At 46.3% G+C, this 19,683-nt stretch overlaps 1 protein-coding gene across 1 annotated transcript; it reads right to left on the reverse strand.

Moving 5' to 3' along the window:
• Positions 1-475: 475 nt before the first annotated feature.
• On the reverse strand, positions 476-8,203 carry Smkr1 (small lysine rich protein 1). Its single transcript, XM_028866243.2, has 2 exons — positions 7,964-8,203; positions 476-1,004 (listed from the first exon to the last, which is right to left on the reverse strand). Exons 1-2 carry the CDS (start codon positions 8,186-8,188, stop codon positions 801-803), a joined length of 429 nt encoding a protein of 142 aa, XP_028722076.1. The 5' UTR covers positions 8,189-8,203; the 3' UTR covers positions 476-800.
• Positions 8,204-19,683: the final 11,480 nt, after the last annotated feature.

The following is a 19,683-nucleotide window of genomic DNA, read 5'->3' on the forward strand; positions in this document are numbered from 1 at the left end:
AGATCTCATTATGGATGGTTGTGAGCCACCATGTGGTTGTTGGGAATTGAACTCAGGACCTCTGGAAGAACAGCCAGTGCCCTTAACCACTGAGCCATCTCTCCAGCCCTGTACCAGGCTTTGTTGACTCCCCATGGGAGGCCTTACCCTTTTGGAGGAGTAGGTAGTAGGTGGTTGGGTGGGGATGTGGGCGAGGGCAGGGAGGAGGGATGGGAGGGGAACTGTGGTTGGTATGTAAAATGAATACAAAATTTTTTTAAAAAAGGGGGAAGGATTAGGGGTAACTTATGGCAGAGCTCTTCCTGAGTAGAGGCCCCAGGCTCATCCAGCATTAAAAAAAAAACCCAAACCCCAAAATCAACCACAGCAGAAAATGCCCAAGAGGAAGGTGTTCACAAGTTGGGCCTGTGCTTCCTGCCTCGTCCTCTCTAAACAACCCCTCTCACAAAAGAAAATGACTCATGCAAATGGGAGCTGCCTTTTGAGAACAAGGTTTAATTCAGGTCCAGAACTATGATTATATTATGATAAAAATCACTACTAATGCCAGCGTTGCCTTTAAGAACCACTTGGGTTGGGTTTTCCTGAAAACTTCTGAAAAACCAAAGGGAAGCCACCTAGTGCCTGGCTTAGCTGTGGCAATGAATGTGCATTTACCTTATTTACCCCAGAGAAGCACACTGGCTAAGTGTTTCTCGATGTCTCCAGTAGTCTAGTTCACCTGTCGGCATTGAGCTGTCCTGAATGCTTTCTCCCACTTCCTGTCCTTTGAAACCAAGACATGCTTTGAATTCTATCGCTTAAATCTTGCTTTTCCCCCTCTTCCCCTTGGGCGCGCCTGGCCAAGGGTAGCCTCGAAGATACAGGCAGTCTGCGACGTTGTGGGCAATGTAGTAGAGGTTCAGCATGGCGGCAGGGCTGAGGATGTCCGGTTCCGGCCTCTTCAGCTTCTGCTTCTTCCCGCCAGTCTTGGCCCGGGGTTTCCCTTTCTTCCCTTTACCTGACTTTCAAAGGCAAGTACAGACATGGGAGAAAATTAGTTTCTATCACCTCATCTCCTTGATGGGGTTCTCTTCCTTCCTTTCTTTTTCTATTTTTCTTTCTTTTTTCTTTTTGGAGACAGGCTCTCACCATCTAGACCAGGCTGGCCTTGAACTCACGGGAATCTGCCTGACTCTGCCTCCCAAGTTCTGGGCTCAAAGGTGTGTGCCAACAAACCCTGCCTTGAAGTAATTTTCTACATTCCTTATTGACTTGAAGGGGGAAAAAAGCCTAAAAGGAAAAAAACAAAACAACAACAAAAAAAAACCAAAACAATAACAGCAAAGTACACAACAAATACGTTTGTGTGTTCAAAACAATTCAAAGATTCCCAACAGAGGTGATTAATGTTGGAGGAAATGAAAATGCTAGTCATTCGGATTTGATGTCTATATGTATATATCTCACATTATTGTATTGCATCCCACAGATATGTACAAATATCCCTTATCATTTTAAAAAATGCTTGCCTGGAGCAGGAGAATCAAATGCAAGCTAGTGTGCCATTCATATTTAAAGAAACCCAACCCAATGGGATGCATGGCCCTTGCAAGGCCCTTCCTTGTGTGGCACTTTCTTGCATTCTTATTTGCATAAGCTTTGAAAAGACATTTTTGAGGGAAACCGTGAAAGCTGTCTGTTAGGTCTGATAATGGCATTTGCTGTGCACATGTCCTGGAGAGGCACACCGAAACTGCAGAGACAAAACAGAAGACTAGGAATCTGCTTTCCAATACTGCTGTTCCCTCTATGCCTACTGAAAAACAGAAACCACAGACAGACCTGGTAAGCTCTTGATACTTTCTGAACCCAAGGAGTGGGCCTATGGGGTTTATTTTATAAACTATTCTTGCATATTTCTGGAGGGGTGCACACTAAAAATTAAACTTAAAGCAACTTATACAGACAGGAGAGAAGTCCATATTTTGGTACTTGTCTCGCAAGTACTTTTTACCTAAGCAGTCATGGGATTTAAATAAGATGTGGCTACAGGACTCGGTGGCTGAAGCGGGCACTGGGCAAATGATCCTGCCATCCTCTTTATCACACAATGCGCTTCCCGGTGGACAGGCACTGTCCCTGTCTTCAAAATGACCCAGCAGGGGCTCAGCAAGGTCACTTGGTAGACGTCCAGTGACAGCCACCAGGCTCGGAGCCCACGCTCTTCGGATGACTAGCTGAAGAGGTCAGGGCTCTCTAGGAGCAGTGAGCGGGGCTGGCAGCCACACAGCTGAACGGAACGTCTCTACGTCCCACGACCACCTCACACACAGAGAAAATGACAGATGGGCGAGCATTACTAAAGTGTCTCTTCTAGTTAGGGGAAGAGGGAGAACGCATAAATTATCAGGGCTTAGCAAAGGCTAAATATTTACATACAACAGATATCTCGTTGGTTAAATTTCACTTAAATGTCCCAAGTTAAACAAATAAAAGTTGGTGTGTTTACAATACTAAAATGTATTTTTGTCAGGTGAAATGCAGTTTATTCCTAGATACTATGTCCAGGATTCTCTCTCTACAGCATAGAGTGCTGCAATAATAAAGGTCCATTAGCAAAACAAAAGCAAAGAACCCCAATTAATACTTGAACCACACCAAACAAACAAAGAAAAACAAACAAACAAACAGCCCTCAAAATTGATCATAGACCTCAACATAAAACCCCAAATCACAAAACCTCTCGAGACCTTTATGACTTTCAGTTTGGCAAAGATTTCTTGGATATGACATCAGAAGGACAGCCCATGCGCTGTGGTTTGGCTGTGAAATGTCCCCCACAGGTCTGTGTGTTTGGACACTTCGTTCCCAGCTGGTTGAGGGGGAGGAGCAGGGCAGGGCAGGGTGGACTTTGAGGTTTCACAGCTGGGGCCCCCTTGCTGTCCTCTTCTCCCCGGTGGCCAGCTGACTTCACACTTCTGTGGCCACGCCTTCCCCACCATGAGGACTATCTCCTTTGGAACTGTAAGCCAAAAATAAACCCTTTCTCCTCTCAGTGTCGTCACGGTATTCAATCACAGCAACAGAAAAAGAAATAACATGTCATGAAGAACAAGTTGCTAAGTTTGCAAACAAAAAGTAAAACATCTGCTTTCCAAAAGAGAATGAAAGCCAAGCCAGAAACTGGGAGTAAATAATTCGAAGTCAAGCATATGAACAAGGCCTACCTCCACAATAAAGAATGCTCAAAACACAGTAGTAAGAGGGCCACCCAATAAAAATCTGCAAAATATTCAAAATTTTCTTTCCTGAAAAAGAGACGTGGGACATAAGCTCATAAACAGACTTAACACTGTTAGACATTAGACATATACAATGAAAACTACAACACACCCAACACACAGATTAGAATGGCTTGTTCCATGACTGACCACATCAAGTGATGGTGAGGAAATGGAGGAACCGGAACTCTCATTCACTGTTGGTGGAGATTGAAACTGACAGAACTGCTTTGGAAGACAGTCTGGCATTTTCTTTTTAAGTTAAACACACCCCTGGCATTTGACCTAGCCATTCTATTCCTAAAGAAGTGGAAGCATATTCTATTTAAAGACTTGTACATAACTTCTCAAAGCGGCCTAACCTGTCAGAGCTACAAGCAGAAATGTTCTCAAACGTTTCTCAGCAAATAAATGGATAAACATATTGTGATATAACCATAAAGTGGAACACTACTGAGCAATGAGAAAAGATTAACTACATAAATGAATTTCAAAGTGATTAAGTAAAAAATGCAGATTGGCTGGGCCTGGTCGGCACGCCTTTAACCCCAGCACTCAGGAGGCAGAGGCAGGTGAATTTCTATGAGTTTGGGGTCAGCCTGGTCTATGTAGTGAGTTCCAAGGCAGCTAGGACTGCATAGGGACAATCTATCTCAGAAGTAAATAAGCACATACATAAATGAAAAAGGCAGGCCCCCAAAGCTAATAATGGTATACCCTGTATGGAGAACACATTGTAAGTACCTTTACACATTAAGTCATCTCGCCGGCAGCCATCCATCCGTTCAGTTGGTTCACTGAAACCCTGTGGCTCCATTCTTGGTCTCAGATCACAATTTAGAACCTTAAAAACCCCATAAGGAAAACTACTTGGCTACATCTATGCTGGCTTTCTTCCTAGCTCCCAAACTTGCCAAGTTCCCTGTGTTTCTGGAGCCCTGCTTTTTCTGCAGGCTTTCCCCTGTACTATAGAGCCTGTAGGCTTTCGTATAACTGAAGGGGAATACTTCGTTTATCTCTTCCTTCTGACTCTACTCAAATATCACTTCTTTATAAAGACCTCCCCAGGCTCCTGGAGGCACTAGATATTCAGGTTAGTAGTAAAGCCCTTGCCTAGCATGTACAGTGGCCTGGACTCGATTCCCACTACCAGCAAATAGGAAAAACCTCCCTGACACAGTGTCCATTTTTCCCTATACCTAGATCATACAACCTCTTACTGTATCATATACGTCAACATATACATCAACAAACAAATGAACATAAACGGAGTCTATCCCAGGCAAGGTGTTGGTTCCAAGTCCTCACACAGTCTATCTGTAAAGTGCTCTCTCCACAAGGCCTTTGCCTCTGAAGTATCATTTTCTAGCTCCTTTTCTTAGGCATTTACTACTGTATTAGTTATTTTTCTGTTGCTGTGATAAAACACCATGACCAAAAACAATTTATGGAAGAGCAAGATTACTTCCAGCTTACAAAGGGACATTTCATAATAGTGAGGGAGGCGTGGTAGCAGGTGGCCAGGGCAGGAAGCTGAGAGTGAACTGGGAGCAAGGTGAGGCTATGAAATCTCAAAGTCCTCCTACAATGACTTACTTCCTCCAGAAAGGCTGCACACCTCCTAAAGAGCGCTGCCAACTGGGGACCAAGTATTCAAATATCTGAGTTCATGGGGACATTTCTCACTAAAAACATTGCAATTAGAGGGTTTGCTTGTGAGCTCACCACCGAATTCCTTAGCCTAAACCACTATCTGGTACACCAAATGGATGAACAGGATGTGCTGAGGGAATAAATCAATTGCACCAGATGCTGTGTTGGTTTGGATCTGAAATGTCCCTAACAGGTCTGTGTTTGGATTGTTTATTCCCAAGAGGGCCTTGAGGAGCCTTTAGGAGCTGGGTCTAGGTGCCCGAAGCAGGTCATACTCTCTCTGCTTTCTGACCTGCCACCATGTGTGTGGGGCGTTTACCCACCACCCCCACAGCTTCCCAGAGTTTTCTTGAGTGCGAGCAGCAGGAAATAATAGATAGAAGGATTTATAGCGGAGACTCTTGTGGAGATAAACAGAAAATAAAGGATAGCCTCGAGGGGGCCTGGAACCTATTCCAACGGGCCCCGACTGTCTCTGGCCCAGGGTTTTTATAGAGACGCCAAGGGGTGGAGCAAAAGACCTCCTCCCCCAGCACAGCCAAGTGCAGACCATCTCAGACACCTGCACTCAGTCCCGTGGTCCTGATCATCCTCTATTCGGACCTGCTGGGTAAAGCCACGAGGAACCCAAGAACGGGCTCCCACACATGTGAACAGCTACAGTCAGACCACTGCCATGAGCTCTGCCTGCCTTCTCCACTACGAGGGACTGGAACTTGAGAGTGTGAACCTGAATAAGCTTAGCTACTAAACTGTTTCTTCAGGTTTCACCTGAAAAGGAATTAATAGAGAAGCAATGCAGGTACAGAGTGCAGGAGAGAAACAAGTATTTTTGTTGTTCTCAAGTTCAAGATGCCTTTTTCATTCATTCAACAAGTATTTCCAGATTCCTCCTGTGTCTCTGTCTCTATACTAGATACAGAGGGAGTCCTGTCCTCATGAGGCTCAGTCCAGTGAGGGAAAAAGACACCCGCCTTTTATCACAAACACATTGATGAAACCACCACGCTGGGAAAGAGGGGCCTAGGAGCATCTGGCATCAGGGCAGGACAGGCAGAAATACAGGGCACCATCCTGGCACCGTCCTGGAGAGCAGGCCGAAAGGTCAGAGGGTTTGTAAGCAGAATGGATGGCCCAATAGGATGTGGAGGTCGGAGAGACCACGCAAAGACGAAGAGACCCAATTAGGTCAGAGTCTGTCCACAGACAAATGGGGTGACGGTGGGGTGGGGGAGGGCAGTGAGAGGAATCGAGTCTGGCGAGTGGGGCAGAGCAGCTCAGGCCTCCGGGCTGTAAACTAACAAGTTGGACATCTGAAAGCAGGGGGAAGCTTTGTAAATCATTCAGCTTCACTTTCCTGCATATGGAAAGAAAACAGTAGCAATATATAAATTTAAGTCAAAAGACACAGCACTTTTACTTAATGCTGTACTTAGTTTCAGAAGGAAGTGGAAGGACCATACACAGACTTACCAAACACATCCCCACATTGCAGGTTGAAAGGAAAGCAAGACTGGCAGGACGCCAAAAGTGAGGTGCAAAGGGTTATGGGTGCTTACCGAACAAGAGGAAGCAGGAGGCATTTCTAGTGTAGGAGATAAAAAGATGAGTGATCCAGGTAGGGCAGTTACAAGGAAATTTCCGGAAGAACATAGGTCTAGTGCAGGGAATGCTTTTTTTTTTTTTTTTAAAGCAGAAATGGTAATATGATAAATGTGCCAGCAATTGAGTCCTCTTTACCATGGGTGCTGAGCGACAAGTTCCAACTGCGCAGACTTCACTTAGCTGCTAACAGCGAGTCCCTGAGGACTGTGGAAAGGGACAACAAAACCAAAGCCATTCTAGAAAGAAAAATGAGACTGGCAAGAGGTCACCAACTGCAGGATGCAGGCTGAAGAACAGGAATACTGGCAGAAGTGGGCGTAGGGAAGGGTGGGGTTAGGTGTAGTATGGACGCCCTCATCTCCCTCCAGGGCCAACCTTACTTTCTACAAAGAATCCCACCCTGCAACTCAGAGCAGCCTGGACAATCCCTATTGGCATGTACTTAAGTTTTGGGGTTCCCAGAGGATGCATGGATTGCCAGGAATCAGAGGAGGAAAGCCCAGAGACCTTGGATAGAACCAAATAGAGCTTGGAAAAAAAGAACAAAAGGGGGGGGAGCCAATGAAATTCCTAGTGATAGTCTGTTATACTCAGAGATTGGTGCCTAGCACAATTGTCATCAGAAAGGGGTAATCCAGCAAAGGACGGGAGCAAATGCAAGATCCATATAGCCAAACACTAGGTGGAGCCAGGGGAACCCCCACAGAAGGTTGAAAAGATTATAGGGTCAAGGAGAACCCACCCCACTGAATCAATTAAGTAGGATCCATAGGAGCTCATAGAGACTGAATCAACAATCAGGGAGGCTCCATGGGTCAGCGCGAGGTCCTCTGCATATACGTATGGTTGTGTAGCTTGATGTTCTTGTGGGACTCCTAACAGTGGGAATGAGGATGGGGGTATCTCTGACTCTTTTGCCTGCTCTTGGGATCCTTTTCCTCCTACTGGGTTGTCTGTCCATCCTTGATATTAGGGTTTGTGCCTAATCTTATTATAACTTGTTATGCCAAAAAAAAAGTTTTGGGGTTCCAAACCTCGTCGCTGATCTCCCTCCATTTTCCACACGCCAAAGCACAGGACCAAGGGACAAAAACCATCTCACAGAAAGGGTGCAGCCTGAATCTGCTGCTTCCATCCAGCAGATGCAGATTACCTAAGTCCCTCTCAGACCGCTCCCTTCACGCTGGGTAGAACTGTACCTGTGGCCATGACAGAAGACTAGGTGGAAACTCTAAGGCTACCGGGGTTAAGGCGAGCGCTGGCGAACCCCTCTCACTTCAAGATGCGTAATCCACGGCCATTTCTTTCTCATCTGAGCAGCTGATTGTTAACACCAATCCCCAGTCTCGAAATTCAGACCCCACATGCCCCCCACCCACACTCCCGGCGTCGAGGTCCCCGCGCCCCCTCCTGCCGCTTCCCTGGCCCTGCCACGCTCTCACCTGCGCATTGCCGCCTGCCCCCGCCGTGGCCTCAGTTGGGTGCCCTCGCTGTGTGCGGGGGCACAGATGCTTTTGGGGGAGCTGGGCGGGCTCAGCAAGTTGCCAGCCACTGGGCCGCTGGTCAAGGCCGGGCTCACCCGATTCTAGGGGCTGGGCGGCGCGGTACTTAGAGAACACCTTGCAGACCTCCTGGGTCTTGCTCACATACGCCGCCCAACCACTCATTGTTTACTGTTGCCAAGGTACCGGGGCGGGGCGTGCAACAATTGGGCGGAGCCTGGCTGGCCTTCCTACGCTGATGGGCTCTGTGTTTGATTTGGCCCGCTGACTGGGCTGTCGCTTTTCGCTTTTCTTTGCTGTTGTTGACAATGGCTACGAACCCCAACTGGGCGCTGACTAAGATAGTTTTGCCCCTGGCGGTGCGACTGGATGGGACACGAAGAGAAGAGGCGGGCCACCCAGATACGCAGCTTTGCCTTTGGGTGGGAAAGGCTAGGGAGAGAGCGCAGGCTAAACCACTCTCTGGAAACCACCGGAAACTCCTTGACCTCTCCTGGAAAACAAGAATAAGGTCTCTGAGGGTTGAAGTGAAGAAAAGTCGGCTTAAAAAAAAAATCTGGTACAGGCAGGAGGAGAGGAAGGTGGGACAGGGTTCTTATATTCTGGGTGGGATTGATCTTGTGACTTCATCCTCTTCTCCTAGAATGCGTTTAGGGAACAATTCTTGCTTTTTATAACTCTCACCATTCCATTTTATTCACTAAGTGGTTATTATATATTTGCCAAGTGCCTGACTCCCCGCTTGCCGTGGGGATTCAGCATCCAACATGGGGCAAGGTTCTTGAAGGTAAATGTTGGAGGAAGGAGGGGGGAACAGAGCTAAGCGGAAGGGTGTGAAATGAAATGAAATTGGCCACAACTAAGTTGCAAAGAGCACTTGCTCATGCAGAGGACCCCGCATGGCAGGTGGGTGACAGACCACTTCCTGTTGCCTGCAAGGGGAGATAAAGGACCATCTGCCTGCTCGGTCTGCCTGCTCGCCACCATGTTGCACTATGATGATAATGGACCAAACCTCTAAAAATGTAAGCCACACCAACTAAATGTTTTCCCTTTACAAGCGGTGCCGTGGTCATGGTGTCTCTTCACAGCAATAGAAACCCTTACTAAGACATACACATAAAATAATAAAAATATATCTTTAAGAAAAACCCACCTTTGGGGTTTGGAGACATGGCTCAGAAGTTCAGGGCACTTGTTGCTCTTGCAGAGGACTGGAGTTCGATTCCCATCAACCACAGGGTGGTTCACAACCATCTATCTGTAACACCAATTCCAGGGAATCTGATGTCCTCTTCAGACCTCCATGGTCACCAAGCACACACATGGTGCACATACATACATGCAGGCAAACATACATAACATAAAATGAATAAATCTAATAAAGATGTTTTTAAAGTGATAGGTGCTTTGCAATCTGTTGGATTGCTTTGCCAAGCTAGGGCTTGAGCCTGGCCTCTGCAGGCTAAGCAGGTGTCTCACCGAGAAGCCACCCCTTCAGTCTCTGCACTTCCTTTAGATTAGTGATTTGGGAGGGCTTTCTGAGGAGGTAATGTCAAAGCTGAGGTCTAGATGGCAGGAAGCAGTAAACTCCTGTCAAAATCATGGGCAGGACGTTGTAAACCCAGGAGGAGGAGGGTGAACCATGAAACAGGGTGAAAGTCCTGAAAGGCTCAAGCAAGGGTAAGTTTTGCTAGCTTTTCTCTGGATTGGTTAATGAAATGATTTCTGGCCGGGAGGTGGTGGCGCATGCCTTTAATCCCAGGACTGGGGAGGCAGAGGCAGGCGGATCTCTGTGAGTTCAAGGCCAGCCTGAACTACCAAGTGAGTTCCAGGAAAAGGCGCAAAGCTACACAGAGAAACTTTGTCTTGAAAAAAAAGAAAGAAAGAAAGAAAGAAAGAAAGAAAGAAAGAAAGAAAGAAAGGAAGGAAGAAAGAAAGAAAGAAAGAAAGAAATGATTTCTGAAAGAGAGTATATTTGTTCTTTGGAGTTTTCATTGATAAGACTATGTTTTGTCTGGCAGGTTTTTTTTTTTCCATGAATTTATATATCCTTGATATGGTAAATCCTACTCATGTTTTCTCCTTTGTGGACTGGCTCTTTTTTGTTTTGTTTTTCCAGACAGGGTTTCTCTGTGTAGCTTTGGAGCCTGTCCTGGAACTCACTCTGTAGACCAGGCTGTCCTCGAACTCACAGAGAAACGTCTGCCTCTCCCTCCTGAGTGCTGGGATCAAAGGTGTGCGCCACCACTGCCTGGCACTGACTCTTCTTTTTAAAGATTTATTTATTTTATGTTATGAGTGCTCTATCAGCATGTATGCCTTTATGCCAGAAGAGGGCATCAGATCCCACTATAGATGATTGTGAGCCACCATGTGGTGTCTGGGAATTGAACTCAGGACCTCTGGAAGAACAGCCAGTGCTCTTAACTGCTGAGCCATCTCTCCAGCTCTGTGGACTGGCTCTTAATCCAAGGATCTGGGGTGGCCCACTTTCCTTGACTAGACTTCACTATTTTTCTTTTCAACTTTCCAAGGTTAACCCTACTGGGAATCATGTGATCAACAACTTTATGGGTGTGGTGGTGGTACCACGGTGAAGTGGGTGTTTGACTACATATAAGGCTAAGAAGAAAATTTGGGAATGATGATGGGGTGGTTTGAACGATAATAGCCCCCATAAGCTCTTGTATTTGAATGACTGGTTCCTAGTTGGTGGAACTGTTTTGGGAAGGATTAAGAAGTGTGGCCTCGCTGTCACTGGAGGTAGACTTTTGAGGTTTCAAAGTCCAGGCCAGACCCAGCCTGCCTCCTCTGCCTCCAACTTGTGAATAAGAGGTGAGCGCTCCAGCACCATGTCTACCTGCTTGCTGCCGCGCTCCCCGCCGTGATGATCATGGACTGAAACTGTGAGCAAGCTCCCAATGAAATGCTTTCTTCCCTCAGTTATTCACTGTGTCTCTTTGCCACAATAGAACAGTGCCTGAGATAGACGGTGACAGACTTGATTCTGAGGGAGGCAATACTTACACAAATTGAGGGCTCACTACATTATCTGAATAACTCGGTCCAAAATGGAAATATAGAAAGCAAGAAAGGAAACCATTAAAGAATACTCAACTAGCCGCACAGTGGTGGCGCACGCCTTTAGTCCCAGCACTCGGGAGGCAGAGTCAGGCAGATCTCTGTAAGTTCGAGGCCAGCCTGGTCTACAGAGCGAGATCCAGGAAAGGCGCCAAAACTACACAGAGAAACCCTGTCTCAAAAACCAAACCAAACCAAAACCAACCAAACAAACCCCAGAAAGAATGCTCAACTATACAACTTGTGCCCCCGACTCTCCCGGGTCTGTGTGGCACTACACACCCCAGTGACCCCAGCTGCGCCTTGCGCCACACTCCGCCAAGCCTGTCTTTGCCTGCAGCCCCTCCCTCTCCCAGATCACCGTTCGGCCTGGGCTGTCTTGGCCTGTGCTGCTGTGGTCCTGCCATCCCACTACCCCTTTGGTTTCCACACTCCTTCGTAGTTTAAAGCACGAATTTAACCGTGGGCCACTCTTTTCAAAACCCACCAGTGGCTATTTCCTCCCGAGAGCTAGGACTGCTTTGGTTTGGCCTCTGTGGCTTTTCATAATCCCTCAGTCTGCTTTTCTAGCTCTCTTCTCCATACACAACAGACTTGATTTTTGTCACACTCATTCCCCTCTGAGGTTTTGTGGTACCGTTGCCACCTCTTGGCCTCTGCGTCTGTGCCCCTTCTACCTTGAAGGTCCCATTGATCGGAAGGAAGCCTCGTTGAAGGCTAAGGCCTGGCAACTGTATCACCTCTGGAGCAATGCTCTTGCCTGTCAGACTGGCCCTGGGTCTCTGCTGCAGCTATGTTAGGTACAGCATTTGCTCACTCGCCTTCTCCACAGGGAGCAGCGTCTTTTAGGGTCATGATTGTATGGACAGTGGTGACAGACAAGGACCGTGTTTCCCGAGTCAGTGGGAAGTATTGTCCCTTCATCGTACCACTGACTACTTCCTGCTCACTGACCTCTGAGCCTGAGTTCCTAGAAGACACAGAAGTCATTTTCTGTTGCTATAAGAGACCCAAGGTTAGGGATAACAACTAACTGATTTATTTAGCACACAGTTTTGGAGACTGAAAGGTTAGGAGTCCCTTCAGTTTGTCCTTTTATGGGGTCATAATGGTAGATGGCATCAGGACAGGGATGCATCACAGAATGCAGTAAGAGAGGGAGCCAGACATACTTAATGGTTAGGCTCACTTTTTATAACAATCCAGTCTTTCCTTCAATTTCTTCTCTTTGCCTCCTGAGTGCTGAGATCACAAGTGTGTGCCACCATGTCCACCTCAAGAAGAGCTGGCAAGCTTTCTACTTATTTTTTCTTTTTATTTAATGTGCACATTTGTCTGTGTGAGGGTGTCAAGTCCCCTGGAACTGGAGTTACAGACAGTTGTGAGCTCCCATGTGGGTGCTGGGAATCGAACCTGGGTCCTCTGCAAGAGCAGCCAGTGCTCTTAACCTCTGAGCCATCTCTCCAGTCCCTATTTTTCTTTCTTATAGTGCTGGGGACCTAGCTCTGAGCAGCATCTCCAGCCCAATAGTCCACTCTTGGAAGAACTACCTAAACACCAGTGACCTAACTAACTTCTAATAGGCCCCACCTCTTTTTAATATTTTTTTTTTACATTTATTTGTATATGCGTGTGAGCGTTTGCCAATGTGGAGGTCAGAGGGCAGCTGTGGGAGCTGGTATTTTCTTTCTCCCCTGTGGGTACCACTCAGTCTTCAACTTTGTGCTAAGTGCCTTTACCTAGTACCATCCTGCCATCTCTGATTTTAAGACAGGATTTCATTACATAGCCCTGGGTGGGTGGAGACTCACTGTGTAAACCAGGTTGTAACTGAACCCATGAATGTTTCTCCTGCTTCTGCCTCCTGAGTACTGGAGCCTTGGTCTATTTTTTTTTTCTTTTTTGAGAGGGTTTTACTATGAATGCTCACTTCAAAGGAAAATGTTGGAGGAAGAGAGGAAGGCTGGACATGATGTAAATACAGTGTGCTCATGTATAAAATCCTCAAAAAGTTGGAATTTAGAAAATCAAACAAAAACGCCATTTATCTTACGTTCTTCCTGTCTCAGCCCCTTGAGTGCTTGGAGTCTGGGATTATGCCATGATGCAGCCCACCACCTCAGTATTGCCACATTGGACATCAAGCTTCTAACATATGACCTTTTCGGGGACACATGCCATATTCAAACTGTAGCATTTCCCCTAGTCTCCCACGTGTTTCTGGGATATGCATGATGCCCCTGGCTCAGCTCACACTTGTGTAAACATCCCATACCTATCTGCCTCTTGCTGCGCTCCAAGTGGGGCCTGATCTCCAAGCCCTGTACTCAGAACCATGTCCTCTCTCAGTAACCCACACTCACCTGAGTGAGTCTAGTGATGTCATCTTGCAGGATAAATAGTCTCTGTAATGACGGATGACCTCTGTCTGAGCCCAGCCCTCATGACCCCTGTACTACTTTCCTCCTGGTTTGTTATCAGGGGTACCACACCCTCCCGTTGTACAGTGTCCTTTGTCTTTGCTGACTCATTTCCATCAGTCTTGAACGATGAAGCCATCATCCTAGGCCTGGGTGCCCTTTGGAAAGAAGAACTTGTATCAATCCCTCCCTTGACATGCTCGTCATGACGGACTTCCTCTCTTTCAGCACTGTAGGTAACACTAAGAGAATCCTGACAGCAGGCAGCTGGTGAGCATGCCGCACATGCCATGGCATCGCTTCAACCACTGAAACCGCTTCTACTGTGGGCTGAAGTTTCTCAGTCTGAGAAGGACTAACTTGAACCAGATTCATTCCACAGAGTCAAAGCTCTCGCTTTTGGTCCCGTTTGCTTTCTATTGCTGTGATAAGCACCATGACCAGAGAGCAGCTTCGAGGAGGACGGGGTTGATTTGGCTTATAAACATTCTGATCAGTGATGGACTGACTCATCATTGAGAGAAGTCAGAGCAGGAGCTCATGCAGGAGCAGAGGCAGGAATGGAGGAACATTGCTCACTGGCTTGCTTCTAGAACCCAGAACCACCTTCCCAAGGGTGGCACCACCCACAGTGGGCTGAGCCCTCCCCCATCAATCATTAACCAAGACACTGGCCCACAGATTGCTACAGCCAATCTGATGGAAGCGATTCCTTGAGAGTCCCTCTTCCCGGATATATATAGGTTTGTGTCAAGTCGGCAGAGCAGCACCCTCTTTCGCCTGAGCTGCTAACCACCAAACTGATTCAGGAAGGACTGGAGGCCAGAGATGTAGATTTGTCTTATTACATAATAGTTGTGGAATTTGGAACAACTCTCTGAATTGTGTTTCTTTTTTTTTTTTTTTTTTTCTCGAAACAGGGTTTCTCTGTGTAGCTTTGTGCCTTTCCTGGAACTTACTCTGTAGCCCAGGCTGGCCTCGAACTCACAGAGATCCGCCTGCCTCTGCCTCCCGAGTGCTAGAATTAAAGGCGTGCGCCACCACCGCCCGGCTCTGAATTGTGTTTCTTATAGCTTCCTATGAGGATTTTAGGACAGCGTAAAAGTGAAAATGCCTTGGAATTTAATGTCTTTCCATGAGCCCTACTTCAAAAGATATAAGACATAACTAGAGAGATGGCTCAGCTGTTAAGAGCTCTTGTTACTATTACAGAAGACCTGGGTTTGATTCCAGGCACCCACACAACAGCTCACACCCATCTGTAACTCCAGTTCTAGGGTAAATGCCCTCTCTGGCCTCCAGAGTACCAGACATGTATTGGTGCATATACATACATGCAGATAAACACTTATAAATAAAAATAAGTCAGTCTTTTAAAAAGATACTTAACATAAAGCACAAGAAAGTATGATCTTCCAGTGGGTGTAAAATGGTCTCATGGCAATTGGAAGAACTTCAATGGCAGGACTTTCTTCGCTGGCAGGCTGGTTAGCCTTCACACTGGGAGAGCCTTGCTACTGATCTATGAGGAGGGAGGTGAGCTGCTAAGGTGTAGAGCGGAAAGGAGCTTTATTATGACACACTGAAGGTTATTGGTAGAATCAAAAGATGGTGTCATTGACTATCTATTATGCATTCTCTTTAGTGCCGGATCATTTAAGAGTCTCCTGTGGGGGCTGGAGAGATGGCTCAGTGGTCAAGAGCACTGGCTGCTGTTCTTCCAGAGGTTCAATTCCCAGCACCCACATGACTGCCCACAACTGTCTGGTCCAGGGGATCTGATACTTTCACACCAATGCACATAAAATAAATTTTTTTTTTTTTTAAAAGAATCTCTTGGGGCTGAGGTGGTGCTCAGCGGCAGAGCGCTTGCCTAGAATCTCTCGGGCTGAGGTGTGCTCGGTGGTGGAGCGCTTGCCTACATGCACAAAGGCCCTTGCCACAAAAAGTAAGAGGACTCATGTGGAGTCAGGTGTGCTGTCACACTTTTGTAATCCCAGCATGTGGGAGGCTGAGTAAGGCTGGAGAGTTCGAATCTAGCCCAGGCTACATAGTGAAACTGTGTCTCAAAAATAAATAAAAACAAACCATTAATGTTGAGGACTTAAAATAGAGTCTTTTCCCCCCACAAGAACTGAACAAATCCTACAATGTAAATGGGAGGATGTTAAATTTGGATAGCTATTGAATCTCACTTCAGCAAAGCTATGGTTCATTTTATCTATTTATGAATACACATCTTTATGTCTTCTTTATAAATAGTAAAAACTAACTGTGCTCTTGTTAAAAAACATGACCAGAATTGAAGCATGCATTCTTGGAATAGCTAAATTTAGGAGTGTTTTCCCACTATCTTTCTTAGAAGTTAGACTTGGAAATCCCACTTTTGTCCTTTCTGCTCTATTCCTGCCCTCCCTCCCTCCCTCCCTCCCTCCCTCCCTTTCTTTGTAGTCCTCATGCTGAAGAGGAAGAGGCCAACAAACAAACAAACAACAACAACAACAGTGTCTTCTGGAGGAAGCTCCCCCTGGTCAGCCAGTCGGGTTCTGACAACAAGGGCCTCGTGTGCAGCGAGGCCAGCTGGGGTGGACCTCGGCAGGAATAGCAAGAGCTAGGATCAGCAAATTGTAGGAAGGGATGGAGTTAATATTTTGGAGTTGAAGGTCCTTAAATCTTTTGTAAATCCTAATTCTGCTGACACAGCACAAAAGCAATTCCATAGACCATCTACATGAATGGATATGGCTGCACTCCAGTAAAGCTTTGTGGAAAGGGAAACTTGAATTCCATGCAAGTTTCCTGTCAGAAAATATTTTTCTTCATTGGATTTCCCCCCTCAGTCACTTAAAAATGTGAAACCAGGTTGGTGATATGGCTCAGTAGGGAGAATGCTTACCTCGTATGCATGAAGCTGTGAGTTTGATCCCCAGCACCACAGAATTTGGTCATAGTGGCATACATTGCTAATCTCAGTACTTAGATGGTGGAGGCAGGGGAATCAGAAATTCAAGGTCAGGGCTAGAAACTGGCTCAGTCTGTAAAATGCTTGTTGCTCAAGCATGGATTTAGATCTGTAGCAAGCATGTAAAAGGTCTGATAACCTTTGGCCTCCACATGCACACACACACACACACACACACACACACACACACACACATACACCATGTACCTCCACCTAAAAAGCTCAAGGTCATCCTGGTGACACAGTGAGTTTGAGACCAGATGGACCTACATGAGAACCTGTCTGAAAAACCAAAACACAAAGAACCAAAAGACATAAAAACCTTACCTAGTTCATGACTTGTACAAAACCAATGCTCTTTGTTCCTCTTGGGTGGGGGTTCTTTGAGAGGGAGAGACATAAAATAAGTCACAAATTATCTCTCAGTGATGTTTAGCAAGCATTATCTCAGCCCTCACACGTTTAACCCTTACAGCCAGAGACGGTAGCCGTGGCTGTAGGTTTCCATCACTGTGACAAATTGCCTGAGACAGTAAGCTTAAAGCAAGGAGAAGGTCTGACTCACAGTTTCTGTCTACAGCTGCTGGGCCCTGCAGGGCACTGGGCCTGTAGCCAGGCAGTATGCCACGGACAGAGTGCGTGACAGATGAGGCTACTCAACTCATGGTGACTGAGGAGGGGAGAGAAGAAAGGGTCAGCATTCCAGTGTCCCCTCCAAGTGTCCCCAGTGACTTCACTTCCTTCCCCTCAAGGTTCTATGCCCTCCAGTAGTGCCACAGGCTTTGGGGGGGGGGCATTCAAGATCCAAACTCTAGCAATCAGTATTATTCCCCTTCTGAGGCATAGAGGTGTTAAGTGACTGGCCATGTATCACTGGTCCCCAACTGTCTACACCACCATGCCATGCTACCTTGCTGGGTAAAATATCGTGGGGCTCAGAAATGTCTTCACATGAAGAATCTTTGTCTTGCCGGTTCTACTAAGCATTTGAACAGAAAGTTAACAAGTGTACAAAGTCACGTTTCCACTTGAAGGCAAGGGGACAGATGGCACACTGTCTTAGAAGGAAGTCACTGTCATCAGAGGTGTCTGGCAGAGGTGGGGTGACTTTTGTATTCTGCAGTTCCTTAGGAAGACTTTGGCATTTCCTACAAAGTAAAAATTAAAAAAGCTTGTTTTTAAAGTTTAAATCTGGCCAATTACTAAAGCCCAAAGCCCCAACACCTCCCCATAGCACACTCAGACACAATCTCAATACAAGCATAGGACTTGGGAGTCTGAATATCCAGACCAGCTGGGAGGAAATTATATTTCAGATTGAGTTGGCCCTATTGCTGCTATGGAATCGAGCAAGCCCCCCCATCCCAACACACACACACACACACACACACACACACACACACACACACACACACACCATTTTTCCACTTACACTCTTTTTTTTTTTTTTTGCTGAAAAATACTTTAAGGTGGTATCAGGGAAGAACTATTTAATTATTAAATAACCACAACTGTCTGTTGCTGTGATAAAACCCCATGACTGAAAGCAACTTGAAGAAGAGAGTTTATTTCACCGTACAGCTTGTAAGTCATTGCTGATGGGAAGCCAGGGCAGGAACTAAGAGTAGAAATACGGAGGCAGGAACTGAAGCACAAGCCACGGAGCCCGTAAGCTCATTCCCCATGGTTTACTCAGCCTGCTTTTTTACACCATCCAGGACCACCCATCCAGCGGAGGCACTGCCCTCAGGGGCATGGACCCATCTACAGCAATCTTGATCAAGAAAATGCCTGCAGGCCAGACTGGTGGGATATTTTCTCAATCAAAAGTTCCCCCTTCCAAGCTGGGCAGTGGTGGCACACATCTTTAGTCCCAGCACTTAGGAGGCAGAGGCAGGCGGATCTCAGAGTTTGAGGCCAGCCTGGTCTATAGAGCAAGTTCTAGGACAGCCAGAGTTACACAAATAAATCCTGTCTCAAACCCTCTTCCTCTTCTAAAAAGTTCTCTCTTCCAGGATTACGCTAGCCTGTGTTAAGTTGACATTAAAAACTAGCCAGCCCAACACTGTTATTATAGAACTGTCTGTAAAATGGCCAGTCATGGTGACTCATGCCTGTAATTCTAGCACTTGGTAACCGAGGCAGGAGGATTAGGAGTTCCAGGTTGAGCCAAGGTTACAGAGTGAGACCCCCAACTAAATATAAATAAATAACTCCAAGATAAACAAATGAATGATCAAAAGAATATAACAGAGTGCATTGCATTCCCCAATACTTACAAAAGAGCCGGCTGGTGATGGCGCATGCCTTTGATCCCAGTGCTGGGGGAATTGGGGGTGGGCAGAGGCAGGTGGATCTCTGAGTTTGAGGTCAACCTGGTCTGCAGACTGAGTTCCAGGACAGCCAGGGCTACACAGAGAAATCCTCCCTGTAAAAACAAAACAAAGTGGTAGGGAGAATATAGGGAATTTGGGGAGTTTTCTGAAAGGATTTAAAAAAAATCACATTGGTAGTGATTACTTCTAGGACACAAGATAGGAAAGCAGGTCAGGGGAGATTGCACTCTTCATTGGGTGCTACTGTTTCTGAGTTCTGCACATGTATCTTCTTAGCAAAAATACTAGCAAATAACTCTAGCTTGACACTCAGTCCTTCATATATCCTTTCTTCAAGTCTGAAAATTTTTACTTGATTCTATACTTTCATTTTTAAAATAAATTACCTTATTTCTAATAACGATAAAAGAAAACCAATTAATTTTGCTATGTTTTATGGGTTTTTTTTGGAGTGTGTTGTGTGCACACATATGTTGAGGTATACATGCAGTATGTGTGTGTGAATGTGGAGGCCAGAAGTTAATGTTGGATGTCTTCCTCAATTGCTCTCCACCCTATTTTTTAGACAGGGTCTGTCTCTGAGCCTGGAGCTTACTGATTTGTGTAGACTGGCTGGCCATGGAGCCCCCATCCAGCTCTCCAGGTATCGGGGTATATCTTAACCCAGCGGTTACAGGCTTGTGCCACTCCATTTGGCTCTCTGTGGTACCAGGTCCTCATTCCGGCACAGCGAGCACTTTACCGACTGGGCCATCTGTCCAGACTCCCATCATTTAGGTTTTTGAGGAGTGTTAGTTGGCTTAGTGAGTTGAACAGATCATCCACATTCTAGCCCTCAGACGCCATGACTGTTATCTT

This window comes from Peromyscus leucopus, chromosome 3 (assembly GCF_004664715.2).
Source record: "Peromyscus leucopus breed LL Stock chromosome 3, UCI_PerLeu_2.1, whole genome shotgun sequence".
NCBI classification, from domain to species: domain Eukaryota; kingdom Metazoa; phylum Chordata; class Mammalia; order Rodentia; family Cricetidae; genus Peromyscus; species Peromyscus leucopus.